Source organism: Mirounga leonina, unplaced genomic scaffold (assembly GCF_011800145.1).
Source record: "Mirounga leonina isolate KUSES-001 unplaced genomic scaffold, KU_Mleo_1.0 Mir_115, whole genome shotgun sequence".
Taxonomy (NCBI): Eukaryota; Metazoa; Chordata; class Mammalia; order Carnivora; family Phocidae; genus Mirounga; species Mirounga leonina.
In genome coordinates this window covers 20,143,431-20,162,400 of record NW_023270268.1, presented here as the reverse complement: position 1 = coordinate 20,162,400, position 18,970 = coordinate 20,143,431, and the positions used below count along the sequence as shown (strand labels likewise).

The following is an 18,970-nucleotide window of genomic DNA, read 5'->3' as shown; positions in this document are numbered from 1 at the left end:
AAAGAAAGAAAGAAAGAAAGAAAGAAAGAAAGAAAGAAAGAAAGAAAAGGAAGGAAGAAATCTGAAAACATGCTTGCTTATTTGACTTAATTTCTAGGAACAAAATAAAAATATAATTGTGGAATGTTTCTCTTAGTATGGCCATTTTAAATTTACCATCATTGGGTAATGCTAAGAGGAGGCTGGAATTGATCCAACTAACTTAAAATATATACAGAAATACTAATGCAACTTCCAAGAGATTTTTCTGTCTTGCAGAATCCAATACCTCCTTAAAAATGAGCTGGTATTAGCCTTTTACAAGAAAGAAAAGTAAAATAGACAGCTTTTGCATTGTGCTCAAAAATACAGCAAAAACTTCTTTGAATATTTGTAGATGCTCTGCTACTTTGGGCACATTGATGAAATTTAGTACTGGTCACAGTAATAGTGAGATCTGAAAAAATATATAATGATACTAACTATAGGACCTTTTTTTTTTAGGTTCCTCATGATTATTAACATAAAATGATAACAAAGTACTTTCTGTCATTGTAAGTCAAGATTGGTATTTGCTATTTAATGTACACAAATAGTTAAACTCTGAGAAAACAGTGTTGGTATTGAAAGAAAAAGTCAAGTCGAGAAGAAATGGAGCTGAATTTAGGGGCAAAATGATGAACTCAGCTTGAGATGACAATGGAAATACCAGTAGAAATGACAGGAAATTATGCCCTATAGAGATAGTAAATGTCTCACTGGCATGAAAACTAGTTACAAATCATATGTAAACAAATGAATGTATGATATCATTTCTATTCCTTGGCCGTATGATTTTTTTATGTGATTTGTAAAAGAGAACGAGACATATGTAGTAAAGGCAGCATAATGTTCAATGAAAAGGTATTTTTAACGGAGAGTTAAGTTCTCAAAATTGTTTATGGGATCACTTTCTTACTTGAACAGAAGGCAAAAGAAGAGCTACAAACAGCATTACACATGAGGTTGGGATTATCCTATTAAAATCACAGCCACTTGGCTAGCTCTAACAAACATCTTCTTTGGGGACATTTCCAAAGTTATCTTGGAAAGTATTCACAGTTGAACTCTGACAACTTGTTTCATTTTCTGAAAAATTTCAGGAACTAATAAAGTAAGAGCTAAATAAACCTTTACTAGACTATTGGAAGAGCATGATCTCTTTCTTTGAAACATAGGCCTGGTAATTTTCTTTTAGAGCAAGCTACGTTTACGGTTTTCCACAAAAATATGCCAAGCCATCCTCAAACTAACCTCCCAATGACTTCCAAACTACTTTAGTATGTGGACACATATTATAGTCCCATACACACACAGCCATATTCACGGAATCAGCACTATAATTCTAGTTCCAGACACAGTATTGTTCAGTGCTTGGCAGTATCCTAAAGGACATACTTTACTGTATTCACTATACACATTATGACAATCAACCAAATTTCAATAACTTATTACCATCATTTTTACTAGACTCTACTCATGCTTCCGTACGAGCCAACTTCCAAGATCCAATGCTGTTTAATAACCAAAGCAATGACATGAATTCATGTCTTAAAAATTCTTTCCAAATGAATAAATACCAATGCCCTTGTATGCCCTGTTCACTGTAGGGGGCATGAGAGGCACATTATGTTGACATACGTTGTCTCACTCTGCGTCCCTCTGTTCATTTCATGCTTTAAGCGTTAGAAACAAAGAAATAACACTTTGACTTTAATGTTTTGACTCTTTAGTAGGAATTCATGAAATAGAAATGAATAACTGTATTTCTATGAGACTCTGATAATCAGGGTGATGACTCAGTTGGCACATTTCTGTTTCCATCAGGTCATAAAAATTGAGAGCCTTCTAATATTATTTGATTATGCTGCCCCTCTAGAGATCACTAGCTATTATTACCTTAAACCTTTTATTATTCTGAAACACACAATGTCAGTTATTAAAATATTGCATTTGATTTATAAAGATGAGAAAAAAAACCACTGCAGTCTTTTGCTGTTCAAAACAAAACTCACTGACATTGCATCACAAACACATTTGGGAAAGTAGTTAAGTTGCCAGGTTTCAAATTATCAAAGGGATGGAGTAAAAACAAATTCATTGAATAACACAGAATTTCCAAACTCAGCTAATGGACAAGATGATTCATTGCTCTGATGTGGCAAGACAAAATGGAAAGCCAACGACTGGGAAAGCACAAAAATGCAGAGACTGGAAACTTTCAAACTTGGGCATGGAAAGCAAGCAATTTGCTATAATCAGAATGTAATAGGCAGCATTAATTTATAGGAAGATGCCTTTTGGAGTACCAAATTAGCCTAATCAATTTAGAAACTTATTAATGGTCCTGACAATTTTCCTTAAGGACCACATCAAGGTATATAACATAACTGTTAAAGTCACTTTAGCATTTGCATAAAATTAGTTTAGCTTCACATCAAATCTGAGTATGGTTATAAAACCTATCTTGGAATACATTGCAGAGCAATTTTCAAATTAAAGTTTCATTAGTACTCCCTTAATACTGTCATTTATTGATTGTTCTCATCTCCATTCCAGTCATATACTATCATTGTCCCCGGTAATTCATTCCAATGTATGATAGACTTAACAGAAGCTATTTCCCTGCATATGTGAAAAGAAAAAGAAACTATTCAGGGTAGCACAGAGAACACCAAGCTTTGAGTCAGACATGGTGAGTTCATGATCCAACTTTGCTACCTCCAAGTTACTTGGCCTTGTAAAATCACTTGAACTTTGTTTCCTTATCTTAAAAAAATGTGATTGTGGTTAATGGTAAAACCTACCCCCCTAATTTGTGGGAAGAAACAAATGAGAAAATACAGATGTCATTTCCGTATTCTGTGAAACACTATTTCAACATAAGATTTTAGTATGTGCATTAATAGGAAAAGAAGTCTTGCTCTAAATGGACACAGAGATGTGAATCCCATCATTTGTAATGGCAACCTTTTCTACCCTGAATAGTATTTAGTTTTTCTCAAACTTTCTTATGCATGCTAAAACATCCTAATTTAGGTAAACTTTTACTTTGTTAAAGGCGATCTCTTAAGGAAGAAAATTCTTTCTTCTAACTTCCTCAGATTTCTGAATGGCTCCTCTTCAACTTTTGAAAATTTAAATTAAGAAATCATGTTCTAATTTATGATCTAAAAAGAGAAAACATTTTTTAAAGTTCTGGTAACATCTCTTCAGGTTAACTTGTTATGTTTTTTATTTATAAAGAGTCAAGGAAGTATGCATTGGCATCAGACATAATTTATGATTAATAAATAATTAAGAGTTATGCCACTAATTAATAAGGAATTTTTACAAATACAGAGTGCTCACTAAAATCCATAGGAACTGAAAAATGTATTTTGAAAGCAATTTCCTAAAGTCAAACTCTTCTTTATGAGGTACTAAAAAACTTTATTCAACCTACTAAAGCCATTAATTAACCAATAACTGAGCTGTATCCACCACAGAATGGAATTTAATTATTCATTCAACAATGTTTGGGGATACCTACTTTGTTCAAGGCACTGTTAAGCATTACAAGAGGTAGAGAGATTAATACAACATGGTCCCTGTCATAATGGAATTATTCTCCACGAGACTGTAGCTATCATTATTTGGATTATTGATGATTAGGGAGGCCTAACTGTCAAGAGAAATCCAAATTAGTTCACTGTAACCTACTTATTAATTCTAGGCAAATATGGACTTACCAGGAGCTCATACCCTCTCCTTCCTAGAAGGTATCCATTTTCTCAGGTTCCCCAAAGATCAAGCTGACTCCAGTCTTTAACTCATCAAAAAGAGTATCAGCACTAAGAATTTGTCTAAGAAAGTGGGCTCAAGCTCACTGCCATGGAACTATGGCTAAAAGTGTCATTAAAGGGAGCAAAATTTATAAAGCATTGTCTAAGGGATACAGGCTTTCCCATTCCTCTAGAAACCTCGAAATGTTTAAAGTTAAGCCAAACCAAAGGTAATCCAAAGTTAAGCATCCAGTAACTAAACTGCTCCGTACTTTGTAAGAAAGATTCCTATGAAAGTCTCTGCTACATTAACAACACAGATGTTGTTTACTGCACCATTCAATTCCCCTTTCATGAAGACTCATGGGAAAAATTCCCTCCAGTCTCAGTCCTAGGAATGATCTTTTTCTCCTGAAAAACGGAGTTCTGATGGTATCTGTGTCAATGGATCTGATTGTTGTTTAAAAACTCACAGACCAATTTATGGACCAAGTCCTCCAAGTGGAAAAACCCTTAGAACATAGCTTGGAGCATTTCTTTACTTACCTTGCCTACTTCTAAGGAAATTTCTCTTTGTCATGTGCTTCTGAATAACAAATTGATTTTTAAATTTTTTAAGTGTAATTCAAATACAGAGAAGTACACATATCATATGTACAACTTGATGAATTTTTACAAGTGAATTAGTTCATGTAATCAACACTCAGATCAGGAAACAAAACATTTTCAGCACCTTGCCCCCTTCTGCCCTGATAACTCTGATGTATTCATAAGGTAGCTTAATTTTGAACTTTGTGTGAATAGAATCAGGCTTTTTGGACTTTCTGGCCTTTGTTGATCAACATTACATTTGTGAGATTATTCATATTTTAGTCTGCAATTATAGTCTATTCCTTCTCATTCTAGTCCTTATTTTGTAAATTTAATTTAGCAATATTTCACATTGTTTTTCAAACATCTCAAACCCATTACAAAAAAGGTAAAGAAGGGACATTGTTTTCTTAGACATGATACCAGAAGCTCAGGCAACAAAAGAAAAAATGAAAAATTGCACTTTGAAAAATTTTTAATTGGCATATCAAAAAACACTGTCAACAGAGTAAAAAGGCAACCCACAGAATGGGAAAAACTTGCAAATCCTATATCAAACAAGGGATTAATCAGAATATAGAGAGAACATTTTTTTTAAGATTTATTTATTTGAGAGAGAGAGCACGAGCAGAAGGGACAGAAAGAGAGGAAGAGAGAATCTCAAGCCGACTCTGCACTGAGCATGGACCCTGACGAGGGGCTCAATCTCATAACCCTGAGATCACGACCTGAGCCAAAGTCAAGAGTTGTATGCTTAACCGACGTGCCATCCAGGCACCCTTATATAGAGAACTTTTAAAATTCACCAAGAACAACAAAATAAGCAATCTAATTGAAAAATGGGCAAAGGACTTAAAAGACATTTTTCCAAAGAAGATATACAAACGGTTAATATACAAACCACACAAAAAGATATTCAATACACTAACCATTAGGGAAATGCAAATGAAAACATACCACCTCATATCTACTACAATGGCTACCATTAAAACAACAGGAAGGAAGGAAGGAAGGAAGGAAGGAGGGAAGGAAGGAAGGACAAAAAATGAGTTTTGGCAAGGATCAGAGAAACTTGAACCCTTGTGCACTGGGAATGAAAAATGGTACAGCCACTAAGGAAAACATATGGCAGTTCCTCAAAAAATTAAAAATAGAATTACTTTATGATCCAGGAATTCTACTTCTGGGTAGCAGCCTGAAAGAAATGTTTGTACATCCATGTTCATAGCAGCATTATTCACAATAGGTATAATGTGAAGCAACCCAAGTGCCCATCAATAGATGAATGGATAAACAAAATGTAATATATACATATAATAGGAAAGAAATATTCTAATATATGCTACTACCTGGATGACCCTTAAGGTCATTATGCTAAGTGAAATAAACCAGTCACAGAAAAGACAAATACTAAATGATTTTACTTGTATGAGGTACCCACAGTAGTCAAAAACTTACAGACCGAGAGTAGAATGATGGTTGCCAGGGGATAGGAGGAAAGGGCATGTGGAGTTATTGTTTAAAGGGGTAGAGTTTTAGTTTTGCAAGAAGAAGAGAGTTCTGGATATAAGTGGTGGTGATGGTTGCACAACTCTATGAATGTACTTAATGCCACTCAACTGTGCACTTAAAATTGGTTTAGATGGCAACTTTTATGTTTTGTTTTGTTTTTTAAACATTTTTTTAAAGATTTTATTTATTTATTCATGAGAGACAGAGAGAGAGAGAGGCAGAGGCAGAGGGAGAAGAAGGCTCCCCGCAGAGCAGGCAGCCTGATGCGGGACTCGATCCCAGGACCCTGGGATCATGACCTGAGCCGAAGGCAGACGCTTAACCGACTGAGCCACCCAGGCGTCCCTATGTTTTGTTTTTTATTATGATTAATTTTCTTTAAAAAGGTAAAGAATAGGGGCACCTGTGGGTGGCTCAGTCGGTTAAGCATCGGCTTTTGGCTCAGGTCATGATCCCAGGGTCCTGGAATCGAGCCCTGCATTGGGCTCCCCTCAGCGGGAAGCCTGCTTCTCCCTCTCCCACTCTCCCTGCTTGTGCTCACTTCTCTCTCTGTCTCTCTCTGTCAAATAAATAATAAAATCTTTTAAAAAAAAAGGTAAAGAATAAGTAATTAAATGATGTCAATTCACTAAGGCCAGAAAATCAACTAATACCTTTTAGAAAAAAATATAAAATATAACAATTCTAGAAGAAAATCTCTTAACTTTTCAGCTAAACCCAAGTCCAATTAACCATAATATCTTATTAGTTGATATTTCTAGTTAATTATGTGGTTGACAAAATTCTGTTTATATTGTTAAAAGTGCATTTTTATTTATTTTGTTAAATTTGTTCCTGATTTTTCATTTTATTTTATGGCATATATAGTACAACCAGAAGGAACTGAGTTAAAAGTTGTCCTGTCCTAGCTATGTATATGTGTATTTCTTAGCCTAGTTCCTTATCTCTAATGTGAGTTTAATAGCATTTCTTTGCTCCTAAAATCTTGATCTTAAACATTAGAAGGCAATCGTACTTCATAAAAGTACTAGTTAAAAGGTAGTAGTTGTCTAGCTATTTTTTTAATACACTAAGTGCTCCATGAGTCCAGGGCCTTGCTTTTCCTGTCGACATTGATATCCCCAGCATCAGTACTCTATCAGCACATAGTAACCACTCATCAAATATTTACTGACTGCATTATGTTGAAGTGAGCAGAAAATAATTAACTGCCCTGAAGTCTTTGATCTAAAAATCTGGTCAAAATTTGAACATAAATTAAGACAACATGCTTCAAAAATATATGAAATTTCTGATCCTTTCTATATTTTCCATAATTTAGTTATGTTGGTTCTGCCATCTTTTCATACATCTAGCACAGTATAAGAATATGAGGATGATGATTATAGTAAGGCAAAATAATGTACACCCAACCCTCCCACTCCCCACTCCAGCCCCTCAGATCCTAACACCTAGAACCTATAATGTCACCTTATTGGGAAAATAATCATTGCAAATGTGATTAAGCTAAGGAGCTTAAAATAAGAAATTATTCTGAATTACCAGGATAGACCCCAAATGCAATCACAAATGTCCTTATAAAAGAAAAGCAGAGGGAAATTCTTCTCACAGAGGAGACGGCAGTGGGAAGACAAAGGCAGAGATTGGCGTGATGTGACCACAAACCAAGGAATGCCAACAGCCACGCAAAGCTGCAAGAAGCTTCTCCCCTAGAGCCTCTCCCCTAGAGCCTCCTGATGGTGCACACCTTTGCTGATACGTTGATTTCGGCCTGGTGATACTGATGCCAGATTTCTGACCTCCAGAATTGTGAGAGAACACATTTCAGTGTTTTAACCCACCAAGTTGGTGGCAATCTAGTGCACTAACTACAGACAACTAATATATGACAATGATTAAAAATAGCTAATATCTATGGCATATTCACGTTGTACTAGACACTATTTGAAACACTTTACGCATATCATCTTAAATCTTCAACCTATGAAATAAGTCACTTAGTACCACCATTTTATAGATAAGGCAGAAATGTATGGTAAGTTGACTAAACTCTCACAGCTTGTAAGGAACAGAACAAGGATTCGAACACAGGCATTCTAGTTCTTGAGTTCACATTCTTAAATGCTACATCATGTTAAATGACTATTTTGTCTCTATAACTTTAACGCCAAATTGTACGATGAATGTAAAATTTTAACTAGCTGAGAACTCAAACCAGTACCTGAAATCTTTTTTCTTTAAATTCTAGGTATTCTGGATAGATTTGGTACACTGAGACCAACTCATAAAAGTTGTTCTCAACAAAATAGTTTTAAAATCTAGATTTTTCAGGATGCCTTCTGGAGTTTCAAATGTATTCCTCTAAGTAAAATAAAAATAATATAGAAACATTTCATTAATTTTTCTTTCATTTCAGTTGAGGGTAGGTGAGAGATTGTTAAAGGAGAAACAAATCTCTAATAATTTTTAATAATAAATTATACAAACAGCAGTGATTAACTCTTTAGATATAAAAAAGGACACATTACAAGATCACAAAAAAAATTAACAGAGAAAGTCTGACCCCATGTTATGAGAAATCCTTAGTTAAATCCTCAAATGGACCTACCTAACACTGTACTATATTAGTATTTGTTCTTCTCATGGTGACAGATAGGTCTAATGGGTAATCAAGATATGCCAAGATTAGTACTGTTTGCTAGAAGATGGGCTACGTAACTACATGGATGCAAAGTAAGAACTCTCCTTTACTGTAAACCTCTCACTTAAAAGACCAGTTTAGGAATGCTGCATGTTTGCCTGCTTTGGTACATATAATTCCAGATCAGGGAGAACTGCCCCTCTATGTTTCAAATAAGGCAAAAAATGAAACATATGGTTGGATGACACTACAGACAAAGTAATAAAGTCATTAAATGGTCTAGAGTTCCCCACTGCCACTCTAAAGATTTTATTTTATTTATTTGACAAAGAGATACAGTGAGAGAGGGAACACAAGCAGGGGGAGTGGGAGAGGGAGAAGCAGGCTTCCCGCTGAGCAGGGAGCCCGACGCTGGGCTCGACCCCAGGACTCTGGGATCATGACCTGAGCCGAAGGCAGACACTTAACGACTGAGCCACCCAGGCGTCCCAACCCTGTTGCCACTCTAGAATGCTGTACTAGTATTCTCTACCAGTTCATCAGTAGGTTAAGGAATAAGATACTTTTTGAATCCCATGCTCAATCTGGGCAAACACTCAAAGTGGTACAGAACTATCTGGATATGATTAAAATCACATTTAAAATGGGATAAAGACTTCGTGAAGAAATTTGATTCATCTCTGCCTCTCAACATCCTTAAAGTTCTCTGTCATTGAACTTTATTTTTTAAGTTAAGGCTGGGTCAATCCAGACAGGGGAGTTATTGCTAATTTAGCAGGCCCTAGAATATATAAATTAACACATTTTTAATGTACTGTAATTTTTTAAATGATCTCTAATGTGTTATTCACTTGTCCAAAAGATTAATTACACTAATGAATTTCAGGCACATAACTCCGTTTGAGCTGATCTAGGTTCCCTAAGAGGCTACTGAAGTGCTTGCTTGATGTTCAACCCACGGGCTTTATCTTATTCAAACTCTTTCTTTAGAGCACTTGTCAAAAAACTAAGGAGTCTCACCTACCTTGAGTTCTAAGCTCTTGAAACATTAAAAAAAAAAATGTTCCCCCATATTAGTTTCTTCAGTTGTGATATCAATGTGACTCAGATGCTTATCGAGTTTAAATAATTTTCCAGAGATCTGGCTGTTCAAATCACCAAATAATATCAAATAAACTAATAGTCCTATTGTGCAAACATGAAACTTGAAAAAATTTGTAAAACACAAAACATATGTTCATGTGATTATAAGGTTAACCCACTTACAAGATACTCCTCATAAAGTATTTTGCAATTCAACAATTCATATTCAAAATTAGTTTCAATACTTCATTACTAAGGTTAAACATGTTAACCACTATAACAACCTCATTACCTACTTCCAAAAAATAAAACCTCTAGGCAAGTTATTACTACACTATTTTTTATATTCCTGCTAAAACCCATATATATTCAGAAATGTATTGTTTATGATAGGCAAAATGTGATTTTTTAAGGCTTCGAATATATCAAGAGAAAAGACACAAATTTATATTTCATGCAATGCTAAGTTACTACCAGAAAATACAATTTAAGCCTAAAACAAAAGAAATCATGGGAATAACCACTAGTTTACTAGAATAGAGAAATGTAGTTTTATTTGAAAACAACAAGATACTACTCAAGTGCAATGAAACATAGTAAAGTAGCTTAACTTCTCAAAGATTCTCTATTTTCCAAAGCTGTTCCCACATCTGGGGTGTGAATATCATTAGTATGCCAATGGATTTATAGACTTTTATCTGATAATTCCATTCATGTGCAGGCAAATCAGATCTATGACTTAACATATATCACTGTTCCCCAGATAAGCATAATTACAGCTTGTGAAGAAATATGACATATGCATCTTATTTGTTGTTCTTGCTCTTAGTTATAAAACCTCAAAATCTTTAGACAAGCACGAACATAAATTATCTGAAGAACTCATCACTAATGAATGTATAAAGTTGGAGATTACAAGAAAAGAGTGGAAGACGGGTACCCAACAACCTGCATACACTTTGCAGGGAGAAATGCAACATCTTAATTAAATTTCAGATAAAATAAGGCCTCAATTGGATGTGAATCTTTTAGCTGAAGTTGTTACCATAGATGAGACACTAATGTTTTGTTGAATTGCAAACATTTTTCATTACTGAACTTTTGATGCACCTAGTAAATAACAAATCACAGCAGGGGGTGTAATTGTTTTGAAAATACTGTTGAAAATAGAAAGGAAATTTTCAAACAAACTGCTAGTATCTCTTAATAGAAATTCAACATCTTGTTAAGATCTGAGCATTAATTATAAGCTGGCTAAAATATAAGAGTGTCCAGGTAGACCTCAGGATAACTCTAGAGAGTCATACAAACGTGATGTTAGCACCAGGTATGTTTGATGTTATAAATCACACATTGTTAAGAGAAAGGCTAGACTATACTACTATTGATTTACAATAAAGGGGCTCAAAGAAGGAACACTGTCAAGGGAAACACCAAGACCTCAGCATTTAGCTCTCTCTAGAGATGGCAGACCAAATTACATAAATGCCACATAATTTTCATTTGTTTGAAGTCTAAGTTCAACAATTCTGTTAAACATTTTAAATAGTTGTGAAGAAATCAATCTATGATGTGGTCATTGTCGTACTAATTTTTCATGGGGTTGAGAACTCAGGTAGTACTCCCACTTTTCAAGTGAGGTTAACAAGATTGTGTAGTGGCTAAAGGATCTAATTTTGGAGTCCTGCAATCTTGGGTTCTAAAACATTAACTGGAAATTTTCCACAATTTACATGTCTAAGGCTCCTTTTTCCTTATCAACAAAATGGAGATGTAAGGATGTTGCCTTCTTGGGGATGTTATGCATTTACAGGAGCTGTAAAGCCCTTAATATGTTGCTTAGTGTGCAGTGAATGGAAAAAAAAAAAATGTGTGATGTCATTATTACTATTGTTCTTGTTGTTGTCAAATGACCCCAAAGGTCCTTCAGCCACTTTGTCACAGAACAAAAACAGTCCAGACATCCTATATTTTGGCCTAGGTTCCTTTTTCCTAACATAGCAAGCTCCCAGCACTTTGTTTACTGGAATCTAAGATAATACATTAACTCAAGATGTTTGCCCATTCCCCCAGTCTATGTTTTAGCTCCATGGATAGAGTGCTCAAGTTAATTTCCGAGGAACATCTGGAAGGAAATGTGAAGAAATTGCAGCAAACCCCAGACACGCTGTGCTGCATCAATCTACATAATTTGAAATGACCCATATTTGCCTTTCATGCTTACAGACCAGAGATTATAGTGACTAGATTACCCAGTACAGGGCAAGAGTGACATGAAAACCCAGAGGGAAATAAGCCTTTCCACTTGGTTTCAGAGAACACAGTGAACCAGAATTGACTGGACATGAAAATCACTTTTAACAAACAACTAGCAAACAGCCTCAAGAGAAGAGAGAGAAATTTCCCCCATGACATCCCAAGAAAGCACCACAGGACTGTCATAAAAAAGCACTAGCTCCAGGGTCCTTAGTTACACCTACAGAACACAAAGTCTTTGAAGTCAGTTCAAGATTCCAGAATTTGGGGTGCTCAAACACCCACGGACATCACATCCTTGTTACTTTAGCTGCAGCTCAAGCTAAAGCAGACAAACATCATCTACAGAAATACGTGATGCAGACAAGTCTGAACTGTAAGGGGGACAGAGGGAATTGAGCATTTCACAAGGGGCGATACTGTATTGGGCGAGGCAGTTTTCCTCTGACCCCAATTTGCACCCACAATAAAACTTCTCCCTACATGCAAGAAGTCACAAGGTACTCTCACCCTGTGCTCTCTCTTCGAACTCAGTCCCCTGGACCAGGAAGGCAATCAGATCCCAGATCTCGGGACACTGATTTACCCTTAACCTCCCAACTCCACCCTAAATGTTAAAATTATTCCCCTGGAGGAAAGCTTCCTAGAACACAGTAGCTCCCCACACTGCGCGCAAATCCTGTGCATCCTGAAGATCTTGAAAAGAAACAAAAAAAGGAAAGAAAAAAAAAAAAGACGAAGAAGGGAGAAAATAAGAAGAAAAGACAATCATGAAGCTGGCCCGCTGTGCTTTCTTATCCCAACAACTTCGCCAGGTTTCCCGAGGAGGGAGTGCCCCCCCCCACACACACACCCAATAGGAGACAGGCCCATCCTCGGTGGCCCAGCCCTCGACTCCAGCCAGAGCCTGGCTGACCCTGTCGCCCCCCCGCCGCTGCTTCCCCTGCCCCCGGTTTCAGTCAGCGGGAGCCCTCAAGCTCTGCGCTCCACACTCCGGCCCCCACATCTACCTCACCTCTCTGCTGGGCGCTGAGCCAAGAGGCATGGGGGCAGACTGACGGTATGGGGTACACGGGAAAGGGGGACGTCCCGGGTGTGGACCCTGCAAATGCCCATTCCGTGCACCTCATCTCACCTCTCGCGGGGGCACAAGCCCCCCCAGCACGCGTGCCCAGCACCCCAGCCAAGTCCGCCACCCGAACCGAAACACCCCTTTTGCGCTCAACTTACCGTGGCTGGGCTGAGCTTTCGTCGCCCCCAGCAGCTTTTCTCTCCTTCCTCCCGCCGAGCCCTTCATCCTCCTGCTGGCGGCCGCTCGGCGCCCTGGCCCTGGCATCGGGAGGAGCAGGGGCGGCCGCCCGGGCTGGCTGGCCCCGGGGGCGCACAACTGCCCGCCTGCAGCTTCGGTGGTGATAGTCACCGCGAGGCGAGGCGTGAGCGGCTGCCGCGGAGCCTATCCCTGAAGCAAGCGCCACGCGTGTTGTCCTCAGGCGCGGGCTGGAGGCGGCTGTCAGCGTGCCTCCGCTTCCACCGCACCCGGTGGCGCTCCGCACGCGTCCGGACCCCGAGCCAGCCTCAGGTGCATCCAACTGGGGAGAGGTGCAAGCCGGCGCGGAGGGAGGGGCCGGCCCGGGTGCGCCCGGGAAAAGCAGGAAGACTGAGGAGAGAGAAAGAAACCGAGAGGCGAGGAACTAGCTTTGATGTTATGAGTGGATCCTGCGTGTTAAGGGGAAATGCGAGGAAGGGAAATGCGTCCAGAAACTAGAGGTATTACAAATGAGCTCGCTGAGCTGCTTCGGGAGGCTCAGGAAAGGGGCTTTCCTGTTGCGCTTAGGTCCTTTATCCTCCTGGGTTGCTAACAGTTATACCTGAAAACAAACCCACCTCCACCCCTCACTCACCCCCTTCCTCCCTTTTTTTAACACTGAACCTCCAACCTGAGAGCACATACCAAGTGATAGCGTGAAGATACTACAAATTCACAGGAAAGTCCCACCTCCACAAAACCCCAGTTCTCACCCCTCTTGAGGGACCCAAGTCCTACTGGGATTTTTTTCCCTCACCAGATACCTCTGTCAGTGTCCCTTCTGTTTCTCCCTAACTCCCTCTCTCCTGCCCTCTCTCTCCCTTTCCCCCTCTCCCTCCCCCCAACTACAATACCCTGGGGATGAAGACACAGCCTCTGTTGTCCTTTCTTAGGAGGTAGAAGGATGTTTCTCAAACTTTGTTGTGCACACTGATCATCTAGGGAATCTGGTTAAAGTTCAGATTCTGTTCCAATTGGTCTGGAGTAGGGCCTGAGATTCTCCCCAAGTCTAATGGTGTGGCAGAGGCTGCTGATCCAAGGACCACATTTTAAGTTGCAGAACACAAACAATATAAACTCACTTTCTAATATCAGCTGAGCCACCAACTATTTGCAAGATGATCTGAAATAACAAGTCACTGAGACACTGTCTTTCATGGGGTTTCAGCATGCTATGGAGGCCAAATAACTTAAAAACATGAACAGAGTGCAAAGGTATAAAATGCCCCATATATACAATGCTGTCATTATTGTCATTAATCATTGCTCTTGATAAAATTATTAGGAATGCTAATGTTGATCAAAGTATATAAAGATAACAGTAATTTGCTATATGTTCTCAAGAGAGTTCTAAAAAATAATCAGCAGTGACCACCCCGCAAACACAGGGTCATTTAGAAAGAAAATGCTAAGTAACATCCTCTAAAGCGTAGTCTATTCATCCTCTCAGCCAGTTGTTGACTTTAGCAGATAATGCAGCACTGTTGATGTATTTATTATCAAGTAGTTAAATCACTTTTCAAGCTAATAGATAAAGAAAACCAGGAAGGTAAATGCCAAGAAGAAAGAAATAAAAAGAAATATAGTAAATGCACTAAAAAATATGTTGTTTCAACTTAGCATGACTATGTTAGTTTGGTTTGATCCTCTCTCTCCACATGCTTTCATCTGGATTTAAACACTCATCCTATCATTTTAGTTAACCAAGTGTTAATAAGTCTTTACCATGGTAAAGACTTTGAAAGAACAATTTTACATATACCAATAAACACCGTATTAGGCAGTCTATGGTGCCACAAGAGAATACCAAATACATTAGCACAGAGGGTTTAAAAGGCAGAGAGGTCTGGAGAGACTTCACAGAAGCAAAGTCATTCTGGACCAACCTTTAAATGTGATATGATTCTATCAGGCAGAAGTAAAAAGGAAGGACACTCAAGGTGAAAGAGTACGAGCAGAAATGTATGGGGAGTAGTGGACCCTTGGCCCAAACATACACTGCATGGAAGTAGGTGGAAGAAACAGCTTGAAAGATTGGCAGATGCTATGACTTCTACCCTGAGCGGTTTGTACCTCACTTTAAAAGTATTGAGCAGGGGACCACCATGATCAGAAATACAGCAAGAAGATTTGATAAAACAAGTTAAAGGGCTGAACTAGAAGCAGAAAATAGAGTTGTAGAAAGCACTTAGGAGGCAGTGGAAGCCACAGGTAAGAGATCATAAAGATACAAACAATGATACCAGTTGTGGGAAATGAAATATAAAGATCTTTAAAAGGAGACATAACAGAAATATAGCAACTGTGTGGAAGAGAGAGATTTATTCAAGAGCTCTCTAAGGTTTTATGCCTGGAGTACTAGAAATAGGTGACACTGTTAAGAACTGAGAAGTCAAGAAGGAAACTTACAGTTGGTTGTATTTTTATGCTTATCGGGGAAAGGCTATCAGATAATCAATTTTCTTTGGACATTTTTAGTCAGAGGTGTGGGGGAGATATTCAGATGCAGTTGATTACACAGTTAGGAATAAAAGCCTTGCTTTGAGGAAATAGATTCTGAGTTAGAGCCTGTGTTCAGTTTCATTTTTTTTAGAGCCATGGGCATGTATATGAAGTTAATTGTTGGAGAATGTAAAGTTAGTGAGGTTGAATAGAGAAAGAAACACAAAGTGCTTAGGAGAGAAGCTTAGAACTATGTCTCTTCCCGTTCCTCAGTCCATCAGCATCCATGAACCACAGATAAGAGCACCCCCTGCATAAACAGTTTGGAGAATCGAGATAGTGTACTGTTTTCTCACTTATATTTTTTTGCACTAACTTGACACATAGTAGCCTCTAAAAATGTTCACTGAATTAATAATTGAATAGAAAGAGTAAGAGACACCAGGGCACCTGGGTGGCTCAGTCGTTAAGCGTCTGCCTTCGGCTCAGGTCATGATCCCAGGGTTCTGGGATCAAGTCCCACATCGGGCTCCTTGCTCGGCAGGAAGCCTGCTTCTCCCTCTCCCACTCCCCCTGCTTGTGTTCTTGCTCTCGCTATCTCTCTCTCTGTCAAATAAATAAATTAATTAATTAAAAAAAATTTAAAAAAAAAGAAAGAAAGAGTAAGAGACACCAAATCACAACCAAAAAGATGGGAAGAGATGGCTAAGTGGGCTGTTATTTCAATGTCATGAAAACCAAATTAGGGAAAAGTTTTGTTACAGAAATGGAAATGACAGCAGATAACAAATGGGACAGAGGTATTAAAGGAGAAATATTAAAACCACTGAGGAAGGTTTTAGATTTGTTTTGGAGGAGGATCTAGTTTTACAAATTTAACTGATTACTTTCAAGAATAGTGTTGCACAGACAAGATATCACTATTATGAGTGGCAAAGGAATTAAAGAAGAATCTTAGATTATTCTTTAAAGAAATTTGACAATCAACTGAAGATGAAAGAGAGAGATTGGAGGTAGAGGGCTGATAGCAGGATTGAGGAAGGTTGTTCCTCTGTAGAAAAAAGGAAAGTCCAAACATACTTTGTTGATGAGGTTAAGGGGCCAAATGTGTGGGAAAAAAGTTCCAGGTGAAAGAAAGGGAGAATTGATTGAGCAATATCTGAAGAGAAAAACAGGACTAGTGAACCAAGAGTGTAGGTAATCAATCTTAACAGAGAAAAGGGTCACCTGTTCCTTAGAAGAAAGAACACAGGAATAGAAACAAGATGTACTGAGATTCTAAAGTGAAATGGCAGGATGTAAGAAAGGCTTACATTATCTTACCCCTGGATCTCTAGGAGAACAGAGATGAGGACTTCTACTGAAGAAATAGCATTGTGAGCTAGAAAAAAGTAGAGAATATTTGGAATAAGTTTTGACAGGGATATTACAGTGAATTCATAAGAGATGAGAAGAAAGATCACCAAGTGATCTTACAAGCAAGGTGGGAACCTATCTCAGAGGTAAAACATATATTTATTGTAATGAAGTTAATCAGCATTTTTATTTATTATTCTCCTAGGAAAATTCAAGGACAAAAGTACAGAAACAAAGTATGCAGCATGGCTTACCCGAGTTTAGTAATCAACAAAGTAGAAACTGTAGGACATCCAACAATGAGGGGTTTCATGGAGTAGAACTTGAGAGGAAGGACTCCCAAAGTCTTTCAGACCTGGGGTTGGTTTGCCATGGAATGTGTGAGACCTTGCACAATTTACCTAATCTCTCTGAGTCTTAGTTTCCTCAACTGTAAAACAGGGATAAGGATAAGACTATTTTCCTTTCAGTTTTAGGCCTTTATAATAAAATGAGACAATATTGGTAAAGGAGCGGTTCTCAAACTAGAGCATTCAGCAGAATCACTTCGGGGGCTTGTCAAAACAGATTGCTTAGCCTCCCCGCAAGAGTTAGTGTATTACTAGATCTTAGATGAGTCTCAGAAATTTGAGTTTCTAAAAAGTTTACCAGGGATGTTTCTGGCTTAGAAACCACCCTTTGTAAACCCCTGTTGTAAAGCATTTAATATAATGCTTGGTACATAGTAAGTACTAAAAACACAGTAGTTGGTGTTTGGGGTTGGTGCTCACTTCGGGTATGATAGTTGAATATAGAGTTCAAGATGAAAAGGCGATAAATGAAACACAAAGGTGAATAATGGACAGGGATTATAGGGAAAGACTGATCAAGTTCACAGAAACACAGATTGTATTTAGTGTGGGAAAGATTCAAGATCGAAATCTTGGACATCAATTTATGCTTAGCCCAACACTTTCCAAAATGGCGGTTTATAATAAAATGCCGAGGCCATAACAATTAAATCAGATAATGGAAAGAGAAAACTGGGTCAAGGAAGGACAGCAAAGTTGCCAGCAGTGTGGGTCAACACCAATGCTGTGAATGAACACAGAGCCAGACTCTCGGCCTTGGAATCCACTGAGATGTTACAGAACTGTCATTGTCTGAGATGAAGATTTGTAAATCCCAGTCTCTCATGCTGTAAAAATTGCTCCTACTCCCCAAACTGAGGGAAATCTCACCCCTAGAACTTTGAGTAACTTGGAATTCACGTAGCTTCTTAAAGAGAAAGATTTACTACAAATCAAGACATAGTATTACAACACAATTAATAAAAAGCACTTCTGGGAGGGGTTCAGAAAATGTGCTCTAGATATTTAGCCTTCTAGTGATTCAGCTTTACCAACTTTAGGCCTCCCTATACTGAGCGCCTAGATTTTGTCAAATGCTGCAGTAGGATGATCTTCAACCTAGTAAAATCACTCTTCCAAGATGAGAAAACATGCTCAGAGAGATAAAGTAACTTCCCTGAGATGGTACCTAATAAACTTCAATCTCTCTGATTAGAAAACATATTTAATTTCCACTCTAAAATGTTGTCTCTAAAAAAGCAAAATAGAGTTAATAAATGCTGTCTGTCCATATTCCTTTTGTCTTAGGTTGGGTTCTTCAGGAAACAGACTTGGAGACATGGAAATTTGTGTGCAGGAAGTTTACTGGGGAGAGCCCTTGAGGTCAACACCTATGAGAGAGCTAAGGAAGTAGAACTGAGTAAAAGGGAAAGCTGGGGAAAAAAAAAAAAAAAAGGAAAGCTGAACTCCAGTGCAGTTTCAGCAAAGGCCTCCACCAATTCCACACGCGTTCTGGGCTGAATGGACCTTACGGAATTATCCTGAACTGAGAACAGAGAAGCAGGTCTCTGTACTGTCACATCGATCTGTCATTCCTCATGATAAGAATTTACTTCACAGAGAAGCCTGTAGAACTAACCTGCCCAAGTATTTGAGTATTTCATTATTACTG

General features: G+C 38.2%; 1 protein-coding gene across 1 annotated transcript in view; it reads right to left on the bottom strand.

Annotated features, from left to right (window-relative positions):
- ZNF385D (zinc finger protein 385D) overlaps positions 1-13,816 on the bottom strand; it is a 932,012-nt gene extending 918,196 nt beyond the window's left edge. The window contains exon 1 of the mRNA XM_034993847.1: positions 13,096-13,816. Within this exon, the coding sequence (XP_034849738.1) occupies positions 13,096-13,201 (106 nt within the window). The 5' untranslated portion in view covers positions 13,202-13,816. The remainder of the gene's footprint in view (positions 1-13,095) is intronic.
- Between the last annotated feature and the right edge of the window lie 5,154 nt (positions 13,817-18,970).